The sequence below is a fragment of the Nyctibius grandis genome, chromosome 21, assembly GCF_013368605.1.
Source record: "Nyctibius grandis isolate bNycGra1 chromosome 21, bNycGra1.pri, whole genome shotgun sequence".
In the NCBI taxonomy this organism is placed as follows: domain Eukaryota; kingdom Metazoa; phylum Chordata; class Aves; order Nyctibiiformes; family Nyctibiidae; genus Nyctibius; species Nyctibius grandis.
Window position 1 is genome coordinate 3,262,791 of NC_090678.1, and position 21,090 is coordinate 3,283,880.

Genomic DNA, 21,090 nt, shown 5'->3' on the forward strand with positions numbered 1-21,090 from the left:
CTCTAACACCTTTAAAATGCATTGACAGTAAACAGTATTTCCTCATCGTCGTCTACTCACACAGCTCAAACCACAGCACCCACCTCTCTGCGAGCAAGTGCACAGCTCTCAGGCAGAGCTTAACAACCAAATCTGTTGATAGTAGAGTCTGAGTCACATTTGGCCTCTAGAAGTGCTGTTGATTTAGTGTTATATTCTTAGCTGAGACATCTATAGACTTGTGAAACACTGTTTTAGTGATGCTCTGGCTGAACCCGCTCTCCTCAGGGTAGTTAAACAATTGCTCCGTTACACTTCAGTGCAGCTAGTGTGTGCCCAGAGAGCAGGAGTTGAAGTTGCCTTTAATCACCTTTCTTGAAGGAAGAGGCTGTTTAGCAGAATACTGAACTCGATGTTACACATCATCTCCAATATTTCATATCTGATCACGTTTAGTGTTGGTTTAAAAAGTTTTAAGATTCAACCTGAAAAATTTTAACCGTCCTGTGATCAACTGAGTGGCAAAGTATTACACGTCCTTAACGCACAACCTGTGTAAGCAAAACTTAACCATGTTAAAGCAATTTCACAGCCAGTGACAGATGTGTACAAGCTCAATGAAAAGTATTTAAGTCTAAAATACAGAACTTCTAAACTACAGAATACAGATCACAGCCACTGTGAATCTCCAGCATGTTGGCACAATCCATATTCATTGCAACTCACGAGGGTACTAAACATATGAGGCACAATAATGTATGGCGTGCTGCCCGTTCCTGATCAACTGAATTAGTATTATAAAAACAGAAGAAAATAGCTTAGGAAGTCACCTGGGATATAAAACCTCACTGAAATTATTATTCAGAGGCAAGGAAATTTGGATAGCTGTTCCATACTGTGTTACACTGCTGTGCTGAGGATCTGCAAACTGGTGCTCTTCCATATTTTAGGAAGTTGGTTCTATCACTGGACAGTATTTACTGAAGTGATGTGCATTTTAGCGCCTGCTTGTGTACGTTTATCGTTCATCCTGGAATCATATATCAATAGCATCCTACATAGGCCACCAGGATTGCCGGTAAGAGGCTGACTGGAGCGGGAGCTTCGCCAGGGGAGGTTCAGGTTGGACATTAGGAAGCATTTCTTCTCAGCAAGGGTCATTAGCCCTTGGAAGGGGCTGCCCAGGGAGGTGGTGGAGTCACCATCTCTGGAGGTGTTTAAGAAAAGACTGGACATGGCACTTAGTGCCATGGTCTAGTTGCCATGGTGGTGTCAGGGCAATGGTTGGACTCGATGATCCCTGAGGTCTCTTCCAACCTGATTGATTGTGTGATTCTGTGGGAAGGTACGGCCCTGCAGGATATGAATCCCACGGGTGTTTCAACATACCTCATAGGAGAAGGCGTCCTATTTGAAGGATGTTTCAGGTGGGTCTTCCTTGAAAAATGTTGGAAAATATTTCTGATGGACTCCAATCCCATCATACCTACTACATGGGCAATCAGTGGTCTTGAAAGTAGCCTCTGTGGAAACTTTGAAGGGTCTAAGTGTGTCTCCAAGGGGATGTGGATTTTGAGAAGGGGGTAACAAGTGATATGCGGGTGAGAGGCAGCGGTGCCGTGCACTTTGATGGGCCAAAGGCCACAGATGGGGACACGCGTGCCTAGAGGCACAGATGGACGCAGATGGGTGTTCTCCATCTCCTCCGCAACTTCTGCTGCTCCCACATGGCTGAGACTGGCCGGGGACAACCCCGGGCGGGAGAGGGAGAGAGAGGAGGGGAGGGGAGGAGCGGAGGGGGGGCAGGAGCAAGGCCCGGCCGAGGCCCCTCTGGGCGGTGGCGGGCGGGAGGCGGCGCCTGCGGGAGGAAGCGGGCGCGGGGCGGGGGCCGGGCCGGGCCGGGCCGGGCCGGGCTGGGCGGCGGCGGCGGCGGCGGCAGCGCTCCCCGGCAGCATGGGCGGCTCTGCCTCCAGCCTGCTGGACGAGGGCAAGTGCACCTACATCCGAGGTAGGGCTCTGCGAGGGGGGGTGCGAGGCGGCCGGCTGCCTCCCCGGGCTTCTGCCGAGAGCGCTGCGGCCGCAGGCGGGCTTTGTGGGGGGGGGGGAAAGGTGGGAGAAGAGCACCCAGGGGGCGAGGGGAGGCGATCCCGGGGGTGGGGAGGCGATCCCGGGGGCGAGGAGACAGTCCCGGGGGTGAGGAGGCGATGCCGGGGGTGGGGAGGCAATGCCGGGGGTGAGGAGGCGATCCTGGGGGCTGGGGAGGTGATCCCGGGGGTCCCCAGCGGGGCCAGAGCCGGGTGAGGTGCAGGGGCCAGGCAGGAGCCCCAGCACCGGGCAGGACTCAGGAGCCGTTGGGATCAGCGAGGTTTGGGCACACAGCTGGGCTGGTTCGGAGGGGGTTCGATGGAGTTTCAAGCAGAGGGTTTTATTAAACGGTAATGCTTGAAAAATTCCCGGGGAGTGAGTTATAACGTGTTGAGCAGACCGTAAAAACTTTGGAGAGTGTGGAGAGATGCGACCTGAAACTGTGCGTGTGACAGTGCGGTCCCCATTCCCCGGCAGCTGGAACTATTAAGGCATCAAGGTTTTGCCAAGGTAGATCGGATCGAGACATATGGCCTGGTGTTCTGCAGAGCCCGTTGAAGGTGGCAGAAAAACTGCTAGGTGGGCATTAGGTAAAGTGTTCAAAGTCATGTAAGAACAATTTTTTATCCCATTAAAATGTTAGGAGAGAGAAAACGAAACAAAGATTGCTTTAAAGTTATGCATCTTGCTATTAAACTACAAAAGAAACAGCATAATTCTGTATTTTGGGGGATATTTTTGTTATTTAAGTAGTTAAAAGATGAAATGCGTTTTGCTTTTGCCTGTCTCCCTACGCTCCTTCTTGGTAAGGTAGCAGGTAAAGTATTTACAAAGCAAATTTTAAGGCTGGAGATTTACAAGCGAAATGAAAGTCTGCATGTGAAAAGGAAGCCCTGTTCTGCATCTGAAGCCGGAGAGAGTCCTCGCTGCTGTGGACTGGGAGATCAAACTCAGCCTTGATGATTCAGACCGTAGGGTGACTCCTGGGTGGTGCCTTTTATTCGGTTGCTTTGGGATTTATTTTTTTTTTTTTTTGTGGTGTAGAGGGAGTGTAAATGTTGAACCGCTCCTCTGTGAGGACTCTTGAAATCACAGTGCGTCTTTCAAGGGATTCCCATAGTGGGAAAGACATCAAATATTAAATGGCTTTCACCTAAAAATCGATCGGCAAAGCTGCAGGCCTCGCGTGCGGAGATTTTTCTACAATGTCCCCTCAGTATTGTCATTTTCTCCTGGTGGTTTCAGGTCCCATCAGAGCGACGAGGGTGTAACCCCCATAGATTTCTTTGTTTCTTTAAGCTCATTCCCACGCTGCAGCCAAAATGGCACTGCCGCGGGTCAGCATTTCAAGTTCTCTGGTCTCTGGGTTGAGTGAGGGCACTTGTGAGCACCTGAAAAGGCTGATGTCTAATTACTGCAAACAAACAAACCAAAAAACCACCAAAAGTAGGAGATTCAGGGAGCTTGTTAGCTTCTTCACAGCTGTGCAAGAGGAAATCATGCAGGTCTTTGCCCTGGACATCATCTAGAATTAGAACGGGGAACTCCCATCGAAGGGTTGGGAAATCCGGATCTGTTGAGAAACGTGTGGAGCTGCGCTGGACGTACATATCTGGGACTTCCCTGTCCCTCAAAGGGAGGGTGCCTGCGCCGTGCTGAGAGCTGGGCAGCTCTTCAGCCCCATCTCTATCACATTTTGCAGAGGCAAGTGATGAAGCGAAATCGTTGTGAGTCCAGCACAGAGCCACGAAGGTGATTAAGGGGGTGGAACATCTCCCTTATGAGGAGAGGCTGAGGGAGCTGGGTCTCTTTAGCTTGGAGGAGACTGAGGGGTGACCTCATTAATGTTTATAAATATGTAAAGGGCAAGTGTCATGAGGATGGAGCCAGGCTCTTCTCAGTGACATCCCTTGCCAGGACAAGGGGCAATGGGTGCAAGCTGGAACACAGGAGGTTCCACATAAATATGAGGAAAAACTTCTTTACAGTGAGGGTGACTGAACACTGGCACAGGCTGCCCAGAGAGGGTGTGGAGTCTCCTTCTCTGGAGACATTCAAAACCCGCCTGGACGCGTTCCTGTGTGACATGATCCAGGTAATCCTGCTCCGGCAGGGGATTGGACTGGATGATCTTTCGAGGTCCCTTCCAATCCCGAACATTCTGTGACTCTGAAAAAACGAATTAAAACATTGTGCTTATCCCCCGGCTCAAGTCTGCCATTCTAGGTGTAAGCAAGGATCCTCCACCTTAAACTCTTGCTTTGAAAAATAATTAATGAGGCACTTTGTACAGACGCTGCCCGTAAATTAGTACTTCCAAGAAGGAAAAGGAATCGGGAAGAGCATCTTAAATTGAAATAGAGTGTGGTCCAGCCAGCTTGCCAAACCTTCTGCTCATGTTGAGGCCGGAGTTTGCAACATTCAGACCTTGCTTATCTGTCTTAGACGTCTTGGTCTGATGTGTTTGCAGAGCGAGATCTGTGTTGAGCTCTCCTCGGTTCAAGAGGAAGCGGGCTGAATCGCTGATTCTGGAGATTGAAAAAGCAGCACAGTTTTTAGCTGGCTTTGTAAAGGTTCGGCAGGTTCTACTGGGACTTTGGGTTTTTTTTTTCCTCCAAAGATGACGCGAGGGGTCCTTAGTAAAAAGGGTAGGGAGATAGCTGCGTTTTGTCAGTGGAACTGTGAATCCATAGTGCTCGAAGGGGACGGCATGGGCGAGGGAGGTCGTGAGACAACAAGCTCGAGGATGCGGCCTCGCACGTCTTGTTCAGAGCCTGTGGCCAGCGACATTCTCCAGACTTTGTGTGTTTTGGGATGCTCAGTCGTGTTGGCCCAAATATCAGTAGACTCAAGACAGGAAATCCGGAGTATTACTTCAAGTGAGAGTTTGCTCTAGATCATCTAGTGCTCCCTCCCAGCCAGCGTTTTGGTAAACACAATAACAGTTGCAATTTGTGCGTCCTGGTTTTGGCGTTGGACATTAGGAAGCATTTCTTCTCAGCAAGGGTCATTAGCCATTGGAAGGGGCTGCCCAGGGAGGTGGTGGAGTCACCATCTCCGGAGGTGTTTAAGAAAAGCCTGGACATGGCACTTAGTGCCATGGTCTAGTTGCCATGGTGGTGTCAGGGCAATGGTTGGACTCGATGATCCCAGAGGGCTCTTCCAACCTCATTGATTGATTGATAGTCTTGAAACCTTGGAAGTTTCAAAGGTGTCTTCTGTTCTGTGTAGCACAAGGCCGTTTTTCTAACCATACCTACAAAAAAATATTTTTTTCCATATATTTAAGGTCCTTAAGCTATTTTAAATATGTACAAGTTATAAGCAGTACAAGTACTTAAAGCTCCCTGAAATGAAAAGAAATTTTTACAGTAATTCCTCTAGGTTTTGGACTGAGCCCTTAAAAGGAAGGAGAGACTTGTGGAGGAGATAATCCTTCTTTGTAGGATTTTGGTGGGACTCCATGGGAATTATTCAGGATGCAAGTGAAAAAGAGTTTAAAAAATGACAGTAATAATTAGGAGTCTGGGAGTTGGTCATGTGAAAAGAGTTTATTAAAAAAATTCATGCTTTCGGTTTGACGAGGCATGGGCTAAACTTGTGATGGGAGGTGTTCGTTGCGTGATTTGTCTAATGATACTTAGTGAGTGTTACACCCAACGGGGAGTGGTACAGTGTGGTAGTGGGGAGTTATGGACTCAGGGTGCGATCGTGAAACTGGGAAAAAGATGAAAGTGCCTGTTACAACAGTTCAGTAGTATGCCCTGAGAGACTGTGACAGAGGTTGCAAGATTGCTGATAGAAAGTTTTTGCTTTGGGTTTCTAATATTAGAGGAGAAACAATCGAGGAAGCAGATCTCACAGCAAGGAGAAGGGAGAAATGGCCCTGAGAGTCTTAATGATCTTCCATTTCTGCAATCTCAGCAGCAGCAGTAGGGGACCAAGCTCTGCTCTGTCACATGTGATCTGTTGGGACCAAATTTTTTTAAATTGGGAGGGATGGAGAGATTTCAAGCACCCAACGCTGGTACTTTCAACAGATGCATCTTCAAAAGAGTTCAGCATACAAAAAACTGACCTTCTCTGAAGGTCTTTTTTTTATTAAAGGTGCTCAGCGTGCTTGACTGTATCCAATCTACCCATTTCTAGAAACGTAAAGCTGTCCAGAGGACAAGGCTTTGTAGTCCTTTGCTTTTGATTTATTTGTTTAAATGCAGTTTTTCTTCCTTCTTTCCCTTCTTGTCCATCTCTTTCCTTGCCCAGGCAAGGGACACAGCGATGGTGCTGTGACCCTGTGGCACCCAGGGATGCGCCCTGTGGGTTTCCTTGCAGTTCAGGACTTTTTTTCTGAGCAGACCTTCCAGCCATTCTTCTTTAGATGTGTTCCTACAAGATGCAGCATACTTAGAAAAAGCAGACAGACTCCTCCTATTCTGTCAAGTTTTAGAGACTGAAGAGGAGCCTCGTTTACCCTTTACTTGAAAGACAAGATAAGGAAATCAGTCGCAAGCTTTACAGGAAACCACGTGGACAAATGCCGTCGGTTGGACGGGGATAAGTCCCGCTGAATCGGAGGGAGATAACCCAAGCGCCTGATACAGCTCTGGAGCGAAGCTCTCGCCAGCAGCCAGCCAGCGTGCATGCAGCCACAAGCAGGGATGCTGAAGGATGGGGGAATAACTGGGAATTCTGTGTGGAAAAGTTGGCCTTTTTTGGACGGGCACTCAGACTGGATTTTGGATTTTCTGCTTTAAACTGCCGCGTAGTCCTTCTGGTTTTAATTTGGTGTACGGCTGCGGGTATAACAGAGTTTTGTAAAAAATCTGGCTGCGCTTCCTGCCTTTTCTCTCAGCCTGTTACAAACTGTGTCTTGTGGTGTTTTGGAAATCCTTCTCTTGCATTTTCCGCAGGTGAGCGTGGCTGTGGCATCCTGTAGAGCAGGAGCGCGGTGTATTGAATCCAGAACTTGTGATCGCGCGTTAGCACTTGGCAGGTAGTATCTGGTGCAATCCAAATAGGCATAAATGCCCATGGAACGAGAAAATGAAGTGAAGTGGGTCGGGATTTCCAATTTCAATATGGATATGAGTTTCTGTTCTTCATTATATTCACCTTGCTAACTGTCCAAGTTCTTGAAGACCTTAAGAGATGAGAATATGAAGAAAAATCCTTTTGGCTTTACGTGCTTTCTGGGAAGTTTTAGTCCTCAGAGAGGGTGTTGCTTTTGGAGCCAGTGGCAGATTTTCATCCCATCGTTTTAATAAATAGTGCCTGTCTGTGTTGGAAAGGAGAATCAGCTTCTCTGTGGTTCTTATTATTTAATTCAGGGAGCTGGGCACTTTATCTTAGCTTTAGACTGAATGCAAGCAAAAGATGTCCAGGGACATGAGTGATGGGAAAGGTATTTGCCACCCAACTTGAAAAGAATTTACTGTACTTGGTAACTTCCAGATTTCAGCTTTGGGAGTTAAGGCAGGACATACCTTCTCAGTTCAGTTTTCATTGCTCATATATTCCCATTTATTAACTTCTTTCAAAAGTATCACGAGCGATTTTGGAAGTTTACAGTCACGTTGTCTTGCAACGAGTATGGTCAAGAATTTCCCTAGTCAAAGCAGGAGGTAAGATTTTGTTCCTCAGTTTGTCAATAAAAGGATTGTCCATGATCACATCCCATTTACCTTCTGTAAATAGCTTGAGGTTTTCATAAACCCAGAAGAAAACCCCAGAGCTGTGTCCAGCTCTGGGGCCCCCAACAGAAGGACATGAAGCTGTTGGAGTGAGTCCAGAGGAGGCCACGAAGATGCTCAGAGGGCTGGAGCCCCTCTGCTATGGAGACAGGCTGAGAGAGATGGGGCTGTTCAGCCTGGAGAAGAGAAGGCTCCAGGGAGACCTTCTAGCACCTTCCAGTACCTGAAGGGACTACAGGAAAGCTGGAGAGGGGCTTTTTACAAGGGCATGGAGTGATAGGATGAGGGGGAACGGTTTTAAACTGAAAGAGGGGAGATTGAGATGAGATATGAGGAAGAAATTCTTTGCTGTGAGGGTGGTGAGACACTGGCCCAGGTTGCCCAGAGAAGCTGTGGCTGCCCCCTCCCTGGCAGTGTTCAAGGGCAGGTTGGATGGGGCTTGGAGCAACCTGGTCTGATGGAAGGTGTCCCTGCCTGTGGCAGGGGGGTTGAAACTAGATGGGCTTTAAGGTCCCTTCCAACCCAAACCAGTCTGTGAAATCTCAGTTATCTGTTTGGTGGCACGGCTTCTTTCTCTGCCAAAGCAGCTGGGCAGCCAGGTTGTGCTCCTTGGCCGTTCAGCAGGATCATCTCATGCTCCCTTACACCAAAGCAAACTGTGTTGCTTGCATGAGAATGAACCTTAAAGATGATGTGCTACGTAATGCTTGCTACAGAGCCTGGGTTTGAAAACTGAAGGGTGGTTTCATTCTGGGAAAGTACATCTTTTTGGGGTGGTATGAGTGAAGGGAAACCAACTGCTGGGTGGTAGGGGAAGGCGTGTGGCATTTCTCATGCTTTTCTTCTGTCTGTGCAGAAGAAACTACGTACAATGTTGAATTAAGCATGGGTATCAACAGAAAGAGCTTCTTCTCAATAGAAAAAGTGAGAAATATGTTCACATTTGCCAAAAAAACCTGCAATTGAGAGGCACACTGTAAGTGTGGAGTCTCTTGCTCTTCCGTACTTGATATTTTCCAAAGTCTTGAAGATTGGAGGTTCTTTAATTAGTGCAGGTTGGCCACAAGTTATAAGACAGTCTTTGCATCTGATAGACAGTTTATTGATATTAAAAGGAGAAAAAGCAAGCTCTGAGGTGATTAAAGCAGCTTTGTTGTTGATGCCTTTGGGCAGTAGCAGCTGAAAAGCCAGTGTCTAGATCGGGAAGGATGATATTCATAAGCGATGTGGTCATGGCTGCTTTTAAAGCGCAGCAACATTTCTTTCTGCAGCTTTTTCCTTCGCATATAATAACCATGCTGTTCTCTTCGCACTTAAAGAAGAACTAAAAGCTGCTTCAAGTTCTTCAACATGCACACAAGCATTGGAGTTGCTTTTGCACTTGAAGGACAGCGATGAAACGAGGCCAACTCGCACATAAAAGCAAGATTAAAGCTTGTGGAAATGGCTCAAGTTTGTGCAAAGAAAAGGTTTGCCTGGTTGGGTTTTCTAAAAGCTTGATCCTGTGTTTTTTTGGTTAGTCTTACATATAAAAAAAAGTTTAGTGCTGAGTCTATGCTCATGCTTAACCTGATACGCATAACCTAAGGTTTTGGTGGATTAGTTTCTCCAGGTACTTTTATGTGTTAATTTTTGAAATCTTAACCCTTTAATCTTCATACTTCTGTGATAATATATTAATTAATACATTAGACACGCACAGTTTCTCTTCCACTTTAGACAGCACTGAAGCTTTAAGCCTACATGCTAGGCCAGTGTAGTGCTACCAAAGTTATTATTTAGTTATTACATCTTTTTTTTTTTAAAAAAAAAAACTAGGTAGTTGTCTTAGCTAGCAATGTCAGGAAGTAGAAAACAAAAGCAAGGCTGACTCTTGGGTTCTTCTGGTTAGATGATGAAAAAGTTAAAAGCAACATAGTTTTCAAAAATATGCAGATTATTTTCGTATGGTTGAAATTCTTCTAGGAAATAAGTCAAATAAGGAATAGAGTAGTTAATTGATTTTCTAAATAAATTTTCTAGACCAAAAATAGTTGTTAAAAATAACTTTTTGACGTCGTTTGTGATGATCTTGATTGTAAGCCTGTTCTTCTGCCTTGCCCTGAGTGGTGAGGTTCCTAAGGAGTGTGCAGATGCTGGGATAGCTGCAGCGACGGAGTGCAGCAACACAGTAACTCCAGGGTGGAAAACAGCAGCAGAGGTTTCTGGCTTCCTACCCGCCTTACGTATCTGCCCAGGAGCGAGCCATCATCTGTCCTTCAGAATAAATTCTGCTTTGGAGATTTATGCAAAGTGATTTATGCAAGCTTCACCAGGGGAGGTTCAGCTTGGACATTAGGAAGCATTTCTTCTCAGCAAGGGTCATTAGCCATTGGAAGGGGCTGCCCAGGGAGGTGGTGGAGTCACCATCTCTGGAGGTGTTTAAGAAAAGCCTGGACATGGCACTTAGTGCCATGGTCTAGTTGCCATGGTGGTGTCAGGGCAATGGTTGGACTCGATGATCCGAGAGGGCTCTTCCAACCTGGTTGATTCTGTGATTCTGTGAACAGCAGCAGCAGTGGTGCCTTTTCAAATGTTAGTGGACTTGAAGGAGATCATTGGTAATGGTGTAAGACAATCAGTTCGTAGCTCCCCAAAAAAAGCTGCTGTTTTTTTTCTGGTTCATTCTGTGTTGTGCTTCTAAGGGCAATACATGTTTTGACCGAGGATCTCATGCATTGCAACAGGCAGCTTGGAGAAAAGGTCATCTACGCCTGAATTGCACGTTCGTTGTTGTGTGGGGGACGTGTTGGCCCTCACGAAGAGCGTTCGTGGTGCAAACAGCGTAAGGCAGTCCTTGTTCCCCGTTGTTTACTGTTTAAGCAGGCAAAACACACAAAGCTAAAGCAAAGGTCCAGAGAAACGGAGGCGTGGGACCAGGGAGTGCCAGGACCAGGAGAAGCAGCCTGTGCCCATCTCCAGTGCTTCTGCAAGGGTTCCAGCTGCACCGTGCTGATGTGTCCCAGCCAGGCAGAGTTAACAGCTACAGTATGTGCTAGGGACCAGCTGGGCCTTTACGCACCCGTGATCACTAAATACTTTCCCAGACAACCTTAGGAAAAAATGTCTACAGCTTCTCTATATTATAATAACATCTGGGATTTCCCACGAAGGCTTATGATCCCCAGGTCAAGGTAGCTGCAGGTTTTGCGGAGCTTGAAAGCCAGCTCTGTCCATGCATACCGTTTCTGAAGACCCCCTGCTCGCTGCCTGGGGTGGCTCATAAGCTGGAGTAATGCCTTCCTGGATTTACTGCTGGGTTTTAGTTCTGTGTGCTTGGCATCCCAGCCAAAAAAACTGCCCTCGTGGGCCACATCTGGAAACTTGCTGCCTGCCAAGGAGCTTGTCCTTACTCTTTGCAGCGATATACGGGCGTCATTGCTTCAAATTTACAAAAGGTGCCACCACCATCCCGCCACTCAGCATCCACCTCACTCATCCCTGTCCTTTTAGCTAGTGCTCTTCACAGAATCAATCAGGTTGGAAGAGCCCTCTGGGATCATCGAGTCCAACCATTGCCCTGACACCACCCTGGAAACTAGACCAGGGCACTAAGTGCCATGTCCAGTCTTTTCTTAAACACCTCCAGAGATGGTGACTCCACCACCTCCCTGGGCAGCCCCTTCCAAGGGCTAATGACCCTTGCTGAGAAGAAATTCTTCCTAATGTCCAACCTGAACCTCCCCTGGCGAAGCTTGAGGCTGTGTCCTCTTGTCCTATCGCTAGTTGCCTGGGAGAAGAGGCCGACTCCCACTCCACTACATCCTCCTTCAGGTAGTGGTAGACTGCACTAAGGTCACCTCTGAGCCTCCTCTTCTCCAGGCTAAACACCCCCAGCTCCCTCAGCCGTTCCTCATAGGTCAGACCCTCCAGACCCTCTTCTTCAGCTCCTCTCATCTGTTCTCTTAGGAAGCAATTTTTAAAGCTTTACATGATATTTTCCTTCCTCTGCATGAAACCACGGTTGCTCTTTGTGCTGTGATTCTCTGCAGAGCTTTGTCGCGATGTTGATAACTGAAGACCTGGTTCTTGAAGCAGCGTTGGGGACCTTAAATATCTTAAATGAACGATGTCTAAAGACTGACTTGCTTTTATTGAATGTGATACGGAGGATCCTTGTGTGTTTTCACTTGATATTCCACATATTGTAGCGGTCTCACTGAAGGCAAGGCAAGCTTTCACCATCCCTGGGCCAAGATTTAATGGCAGGGTTTGTGCAAAGGGGAAAAAAAAAAGGCTTTTTTGCTCTAGGGGTATTCTGTAAAGTAATATTATTGTCTGTAATTTAGTCTGCCAGACACTTTCCACTGTTTTCAGTTGCAAATGGGACTTTGCTGGTCTTTAGCTGTTCAGACTGAAGTTTCCATTTCAATCAGATTGCATTTTTGAGAAAACTGCAGCTAAAATGGATGAGCTTTTCTTTTATTTTTTTCTTTTTTGAGAATTAAGCTAAAGAAAATGTGTTTTCCCTCTCTTTGGCTGTTCTCTTGAGCAGCTCAGGTGTATGCTGCAAGAGGAGGGAAGGGGTTGGGGGCCGTGGAGCTAGAAGAAGGGAAACCAGAGGTGGTGGGGAGGGTTTCTAACCGCTGCCAGTGTTTACCTGCTGAGCTTAACCCCGTTGTTTCCACGTTTGCCCTCTGTGCAGTCTAGCAAATAGCTGCGAAACCCACAGCTACCGGCAGCCCTTCACCCCTGTAGACAAAGGCGATGCCACAAAGCAAACACAACTTTCTCCTGTAAATTTACTGCATTAGCTGGAAAGGTCTGTGGATCTGAAGCCCTGAACTCAGCTCGAGGGAGACCAGGGTGCAAAGGCAGCTTTCTGGTATGTTTTTCTATTGGCCTCATTCAGTAGGAAGCCCTAGATTTGTTGTTTGGGTTTTTTTTTTCCCTTCTGAGATTTCCTGTACACCTGCCAAGCTACAAAGTGCCGTGCAGGCATCAATCAGCTGATCTTCCCACTGACGTGCTGTGATAGGTGGTGGTTATTTTATTTCATATATGAGGAGTTATGGCTATTAATTTGGGGCTTGACAAACATAGTGCTTAATTTATCAGGGAACTGGCCATTTTAATGCTCTGCGCAGATTTCCAGCTGGACTCTGGCTCTGCTCTGTTGTGCCTGTGGGCGCTCTGCACTTCTGCAAATCAGAAAAAGAAGGTGGCAGGAGCCACCTGGGAGCTTCTGCCCTAAGTGACGTATATTTTGTCCAGCTTTGCATATTGTGGCAGACACAGAGACAGGATCTAGTTCTTCAGCGTAGCATTTACTTGCCTTAAATATAAATTAAGTCCCTGCTATTTCCAGCTCACCAAGCCATAAACTTTCAGAGCTCTGCAATGAATGGGGCAGGTACCATACTGGGTTGATGAGAAGACAGCATTTGTAGATGTGATTGTAAAGAAAAGTAGCTTTAATCACTGCTGCTTGTGCTCCCTCAGTCTTTGCTCTGAGCCCAGGAAGCAGCAGCAAAACTACTGACACAAGGAGGGTTTGAGGTCAGGTATCCAGATTGTATCAACACTAGTGTGGCCAGCAGGACTAGGGCAGGGATTGTCCCCCTGTACTCGGCACTGGTGAGGCCGCACCTCGAATCCTGGGTGCAGGTTTGGGTCCCTCACTACAAGAAAGACCTTGAGGTGCTGGAGTGAGTCCAGAGAAGGGCAACGAAGGTGGGAAGGGTCTGGAGCACAAGTGTGATGGGGAGTGGCTGAGGGACCTGGGGGTGTTTAGCCTGGGGAAAAGGAGGCTGAGGGGAGACCTTCTCGCTCTCTACAACTGCCTGAAAGGAGGGTGTAGCGAGGTGGGGGTTGGTCTCTTCTCCCAGGTAACAAGTGACAGGACGAGAGGAAACGGCCTCAAGTTGCACCAGGGGAGGTTTAGATTGGAGATCAGGGACAATTTCTTCCCTGAAAGGGCTGTCAAGCATTGGAACAGGCTGCCCAGGGCAGTGGTGGAGTCCCCATCCCTGGAGGGATTTAAAAGCCGTGTAGATGTGGTGCTGAGGGACATGGGTTAGTGGTGGGCTTGGCAGTGCTGGGTTAATGGTTGGACTCGATGATCGTAAAGGTCCTTCCCAACCAAAACGATTCTGTGATTCTACGTCAGAGTTCCATTTGATGTGTCTGCAAGGCGGAACCCCAAAATCATCCAGATTGTCAGCTGATCTGAGTCGATGGTGGTTTTTATGGTGCTTTTGGAGGATTAAAGATGATAGAATTGTAGGATGATTTGGGTTGGAAGGGATCTTAAAGCTCATCTAGTTCCAACCTCCCAGCCACGGACAGGGACATCTTTCACTAGATCACGTTGCTCAAAGCCCCATCCAACCTGGCCTTGAACTCTTCCCATGATGAGGCATCCACAGCTTCTCTGGGCAGCCTGTTGCAGCCCTTTACAAGTGTTTCAAACGCACATAGAAAAGGGGACTGTCTGAATTAAAGACACAGAGGAGATTTTCATGTGCTTTTAAAATGGAATCATGGTTGTTGAGTGATTTGTTAGTGTTTTTTACCAAACTTGATAATTTGCAATGGCCTTTCCAGCTATGGCCAGGGAACAGGGAATCAGCTGGAGCTTCCTTTACGCCTCTTGTGGCCCACAGTGAAGACCATCATTTGCAGAAGGCAAAATGATCATGTAATGAAATTGTGCCAAGAGTGCAGGTCTGTTACGCTGCCTATGGGGAGTCGTGTTTTATACAAACCAAACCAGTCTTTGACATTTCGTGGATCAGACCCTGGAGGCACTGCTCGGTGGTGTGATGTACCAAAGTGAGTGGTAGGTGAGTGCACACCTACCCGGTGTAGCTTCTGCACCTTGCTAGGCGGGAGCCAATGGTTCTTCCAGCATCTTTTGGTTTAAAAAAAGATAAACAGTTAGAAATCCCATGAAGCAAACCTCTGATGTGCTTCACAGAAGGATTTAATCCAGGGAAATCAACCTGATTAATCCAAGTGTGCACTCTGTGAAGGAGGGACATGTATCTATTTGAATATGAAGCATAATAAATCATCTGTTTACCTCAAAAATCTGAAATTTTCCATCCAAAGCAGGATGGCAAGCTGTGTTAGCCTCCTTGTCCATTTACTCAGCTTGTGGTACAAATCAAACATTACAATTTGGAGAGAGGTCTTGAGCAGACCAGTGAAGGGCCACAGGACAGGCATCGCTCCCAGTTTCCATGAGCCTTATTTAAGTCCAACCTATATGTGAAAGGTATTTGAAGCCAATGCTAAAGCCTTGATTGAGCCATCACAATGCATTTCATAGAAGAAATTGATCTCTAGGAAGTTCAAAAATGTTTTGAACTATAGAAGCAAATCATGTGCTAAGTAGAAAATTATGTTAATAACTGCTTGCATGAGCCTGTTGATCAAAAACAGCCTGAAGGAATGGGGAAGGATGTCGGTGTCCGTGTGGGCTGATGCAGGATTTGAGCACCTCTCTCTTTGGGTGTCAAAATCGAGGCAGCTTGAAAAACTTAAATCCTAATTTAGCCTTACTTCTCGATGCGTGATACTTCACCAGTCTGCTACATTGGCCACACTGCATTGTTTGGGGCAGTGTGAGGGTTCGGCTTGTGTTTCTCTCGTTCCTTTTGAGATGAGGATTTTAATGATGTGGTGAATGCTTTCCTTAGGGGATGGCTGCAGTGTGCTTGCTTGGTTTCATGGCACGTATTCGCTGTGCCGCTGGAGGGACCGTGGGTATTTCATTAGCACAGCAGTTCCTTTGCCAAGTCAATTGTCCTCATTACGGGGTTTCCTCAGAAGCTCTAGAAGAAAGGTCCCCATGTTGTCATATGTAGTTCACTGTTCTCTACCAGAGCTTCAGTCACTTCCTTCTGCTCTTGAGTTTCAACCGCTTTGTAGCTGAGAGCAGCAGGGCCCAGCAGCAAGCTGTTTTCAAACGATGTCCCACCAAACCCAAGGGAAGCAGTGAGGAGGAAAAGTTCCTGAAATAAAATTGAAGCAGTGTTTGCTGTGAAACACACCCAAAATCTGTGACAAAAGAAGCTTCTGTGGAAGACTTTGGAGACTGGGCATTTGGGGCTTGGTGCGTTCGTGATAATCCCTTGGGAGCTGTGGCCAAGTAGTGGTGACAAATCATGAACCAAAGCAGCACTGGGATGTATTGGAGGAAGAAGTTGTGTTTGAAGTGACAGAAGAAGGAAGGTCCCCATCTGAATTTACCACTGACTTCCCTTATGCATGGAAAAACCGTGAAGCTGCTCAGCACATCTCGTACCAGAATGGGGATGTCTAAAGCTGATACCACACCGAGATACAAGGGAGTTACCAACGTAAACAAACATACAAAAACAGTGTCTAAAATACTACGTGGTAATTTTGAGCAAGAGCTTGTGGTTTGTGAGTTATTAATCTTGCTACATGGTTTTTCCTTCGCGTGCTTTAAATATTTGGGCAGGAGGAAGTGTGGTCAACTGACAAGTTGCTGTGCTCTTTCCGTAACGCTTGGCAGTGGCAGGTGTTACTTTCGTGCATGTAAACAGAAACCAGACTTGCCTTGGAGGGTGCTCTGACAGCCAGCGCTCGCGGGGTGTTGGGGCTGAGCGGGGTGGGTGAACGCTGACGGGGTTTTATTGTTACTGTCTGCAAAAGAGTCATTTTTAATATAAAATCCAGCCTCTCTGATAGCCGAGGTTTCTTATTGCAGTCTACAACTACCTGAAGGAAGGTTGTAGCGGAGTGGGAGTCGGCCTCTTCTCCCAGGCAACCAGCGATAGGACAAGAGGACACAGCCTCAAGCTTCGCCAGGGGAGGGTCAGGTTGGACATTAGGAAGCATTTCTTCTCAGCAAGGGTCATTAGCCATTGGAAGGGGCTGCCCAGGGAGGTGGTGGAGTCACCATCTCTGGAGGTGTTTAAGGAAAGACTGGACATGGCACTTAGTGCCCTGGTCTAGTTGCCATGGTGGTGTCAGGGCAATGGTTGGACTCGATGATCCCAGAGGTCTCTTCCAACCCGACTGGTTCTGTAATTCTGAGAGACTGAACCAAAAATAAATCTGAAGCTGAATGTGAGGGTGCTGTACAAAACGTCAGGTTGAGTTTCTGTGACCGTTACGGAGAGCAGCGTGGGCTGAACCGGTGCCAGGGATGTGAGCGCACGCAGCCCTGGGAGGATGTGAAAGCCGTATTTCAGATGGGGCCCATCGCTCTGTGCAGTTTTAACTTCTTTTGGATGATGGGAATGGAGACATCTGTAGAAACTAATAAGTCCCTTTTCCTTCCAGAATAAGGCTATGAGTTTTCCAGCTGTTGGCTAAGACAGGTTTTCCTGTTGAAATAGCTTTTGTCTGATGTAAGTCTAAAACAATATGGTTATGGTAACTGAAAATATTTCTTTGTCAGTTCTGTCCCCTGTTAGTTTCAGTTGTGAATCCAAGTATTTCTATTCATTGTTGCTTCTCGTAGCAGCTGTTTGATTTTTAAAACCTTACAGAATCTGCCCGTGCTGCTGATAAAATGCAATATTGCTTATATTCTATATTTTCTTTATCATATTGTGTGGTTAATTTTATTTTATCTTCACCGTGGATTCTCACGATTATAGAACACGCTCTCGCTTTCCTTCAGAAATCCCGTCCTCTTGAATAATGCAAAAACAAGCCCATAACATCGATTCATGTGGCTCTTGATTGCAACCACAATAATATGGACTGTGCCATATATTTGTCAGCTGACGCCATTCTACATTCATAAAACATGCCTTGGGATCTTTATTTAGATCTGTAGAGCTTAAAGATCAGCTTCTCAGGCATCTCTCTGATGTGTAATTGTTCCAGACTGGTTAATATGTTAACCAGAAGATATGCAATTTATATGCAGGAGACAAGCAGAGAAGAGTGTATTCTAAAAAATGAGTTTTCCAGAGCAGTTTTGCAAAAAAAGTAGTTCTAATGCATTTAAAAGACACTTATTTTTATTTAAATAACTTAAAAAGTGTGCTGGCTAAGTGAAGCAGTTTTACTTATGTGTTTCTTTATCATAATTCTATGTTTTCTTTCAATTTCAAGATAAAGTATTTTACAAATCAGAGGAACCCTAGGAAATTAAGAGTTTAAAAAGCCTGTTAGGGCTCAACCTCAAAGCCAGGGCTGCATTATCTCCTCCAGCTTTCTTTGCGTGGCTCTGTACTTGTCGTTCTTGAATGAGATAAGATCTGATGCTTTCATTTTCTCTCTCAGAAGATTCTTCTGAAGCACGCTAAGCAGGTATTTTTAATACATCCAAGCAAAAATTGTAATTTTTTGAACTTCAGTTGGCATTTAGACTTTCAGCTTGGCTTCAGAGGTGATGAGTGCCCGCCTGGCGCTGGTGGTTGGTATCCAGCAGTTCTGGAAACACGAGAAGTTGCCTTACACCAATGGCAGCAAGAGTCATTTTCAAAAATGCCTTCGAATCTTCAACCATGTCTACTATCCTCTTAGTGACAGAGGTACTTCTAAAAGTGAAGTAATTACAATGCAAGGACCTGACCTCGTTACTGATTCAAGAGAGGTTGTAAGAAGACTTATCATCTCCTAGACTATGGTTTTTGTGGCTGTTAGCTAAATTGGAAACCAATATGTTAAACCTGAGGCCTGTGTTTTGTTGTCCTGACCTTTGAATTTCTGAGACATGCAAAAAAGAGTCGTGACTCAACTTAAACCCAAACTTTTAGAGCCAGTAGGTTCAACTTGACTGGCTCATTTCTGAAGGTTTGGTGCATCTTTGCCAGTCAAGCTCAATGTAAAGCGGAGACTATAGGATGCACGTTTTCAACACTGTCCTAGTGGCCGTGGTTTTGGATTGGAGATTCTAAAGAACCTATGAATCATATTGGCGGTTTCTGTGAATAGTTTTCCAAAATTCCTGGCCTGTTCTTATCCAATCATCCTTTTCACTGATCTGCTTTGTAGTTAACCAAGGGCCTGCCTGTTTGTATGAAGCTGCTGGTTTTATGCAAAACCTATGGTGAAACTGTTGGTGAAATAATTGCTCAGCGATGCTTGAAAGGGTAAATAGCAAAGAAGTAATGTGCCAGGGTGCAAAGAAGTTTTGCTACTGCATGAGTAGCATCTCATCGGACAAGATGATTGCACTGTGTAGTAGAGAAATTAAGAGGTCTTTAGACATAATGGTAAAGCATAAAAAAGTCTCTGAAAGGGCACCGTGGATTCTAGAGCTCTTGGCAGTGTTTTGAAGCCACACTGGATCACAGAATCGTAGATCATAGAATCACAGACTGGTTTGGGTTGGAAGGGACCTTAAACACCATCTAGTTCCAACCCCCTGCTACGGGCAGGGACACCTTCCACCAGACCAGGTTGCTCCAAGCCCCATCCAGCCTGGCCTTGAACACTGTCAGGGAGGGGGCAGCCACAGCTTCTCTGGGCAACCTGGGCCAGTGTCTCACCACCCTCACAGCAAAGAATTTCTTCCGAAGATCTCATCTCAATCTCCCCTCTTTCAGTTTAAAACCGTTCCCCCTCATCCTGTCACTCCATGCCCTTGTCAAAAGCCCCTCTCCAGCTTTCCTGTAGCCCCTTCAGGTACTGGAAGGTGCTAGAAGGTCTCCCCGGAGCCTTCTCTTCTCCAGGCTGCACAGCCCCAGCTCTCTCAGCCTGTCTCCATAGCAGAGGTGCTCCAGCCTTCTGAGCATCTTCGTGGCCTCCTCTGGACTCGCTCCAACATCTCCGTGTCCTTCTTCTGTTGGTGCCCCCAGAGCTGGATGCAGCACTGCAGGGGGGGTCTGCCGAGAGTGGAGCAGAGGGGCAGAATCCCCTCCCTCGCCCTGCTGGCCACGCTGCTGGGGATGCAGCCCAGGACACGGTTGGCTTTCTGGGCTGCGAGCGCACGTTGCCGGCTCATGGTGAGCTTCTCGTCAACCATCACCCCCAAGTCCTTCTCCTCAGGGCTGCTCTCAATCCATGCTGTTAGGGAAAATACTTTGTAAAAATTCAGTGCTCATCCTGCACTTCGTTAGGCTGGCAAATCCCATCAGCCTAAATGGAGATAGAAACTGGATTGATGCGGCTTTCCCTTCATTTGTTTCTCGGAAAGACACGGGGTGACTTTAAGCCACCATCGAAGAATGCAAACATGGCGTGAAATTTAGGCAGTAAATGCAGGCAGCCTTTGGAGGAATTTGGATTTGGATGAGATTCAACATGAGTGTTACTCTGTTAGAGACAGTTTGTGGATGTTGGACACTTACATGGGCTCGTGGCAAATTTTTGCAGAGCAGCCCTGCAGAGGCTGAAGCCAAAACTAGACCGTCTCATCGGCTCTCCTTTATCTTCTGCAGTCACTTAACCGAGGGGTTTGGGGAAAGACACAAAGGAAAAGACATTGTATAATTTTGAAATTTCAAAGCAACACCACCTAATCGTAGTTGTTGATTATTATCCAAAATCTGCTCTTTCTTATGAAGACCTGCACTAACAGAAACATTTTGTGACCCCTTTGCCATAGAGGAGTGCCTTTGGCATCCTTCTCCCCAGTTGTGTCTGTAAAGGAGACTGCTGCCTCCCCGGTGAAATGAGCTGTGACCGTGTGCTTAAAGTGCAGTTGAGTAGATGGGAGCTAAATATGTTTAAAGTAGCATTAGTAACTATTACTTCTGCATTCAGAAAATTAAAATGTGATCTGATATACGTAAATTTGACAGATAAAACTCTTATCACGCAAAAGCGATTTTCTTTCATCCTTATCAGCTCTTGCATGTTGCATTCTTAGGGTGTTTTTTTTTCTTAGTCCCCTAAATAAAACTTTTTACAAAGCACAGAAGGATGAAGCATTTAAGTTTTGATATGGTCAAACAAAACAGAGGACCATACTCTTCTCCTAAAAGAGAGGAAGTGTCAGCGTCCACATTGATAGAAGCTCAGATTGGATTGATGGGGAGAACTTCATGGAGACCCATGATGGAAGAACTGACACTCACAAATCCGGTGCTCCATAATTGATCACAGAATCAATCAGGTTGGAAGAGACCTCTGGGATCATCCAGTCCAACCGTTGCCCTGACACCACCCTGGCAACTAGACCATGGCACTAAGTGCCATGTCCAGGCTTTTCTTAAACCCCTCCAGAGATGGTGACTCCACCACCTCCCTGGGCAGCCCCTTCCAATGGCTAATGACCCTTGCTGAGAAGAAATGCTTCCTAATGTCCAACCTGAACCTCCCCTGGTGAAGCTTGAGGCTGTGTCCTCTTGTCCTATCGCTGGTTGCCTGGGAGAAGTACAAAGGCAGGAGTGATGAAAGGAAACTGTTAAATGCACCAATT

The 21,090-nt window shown here is 46.6% G+C and overlaps 1 protein-coding gene across 1 annotated transcript in view; it reads left to right on the forward strand.

The window, feature by feature from the left end:
• The first annotated feature begins 1,891 nt into the window (after positions 1-1,891).
• The window catches only part of NIBAN1 (niban apoptosis regulator 1), a 72,025-nt gene continuing 52,826 nt past the window's right edge, over positions 1,892-21,090 (forward strand). Inside the window, exon 1 of the mRNA XM_068416835.1 lies at positions 1,892-1,987. Coding sequence (XP_068272936.1) covers positions 1,933-1,987 — 55 coding nt within the window. The 5' untranslated portion in view covers positions 1,892-1,932. The remainder of the gene's footprint in view (positions 1,988-21,090) is intronic.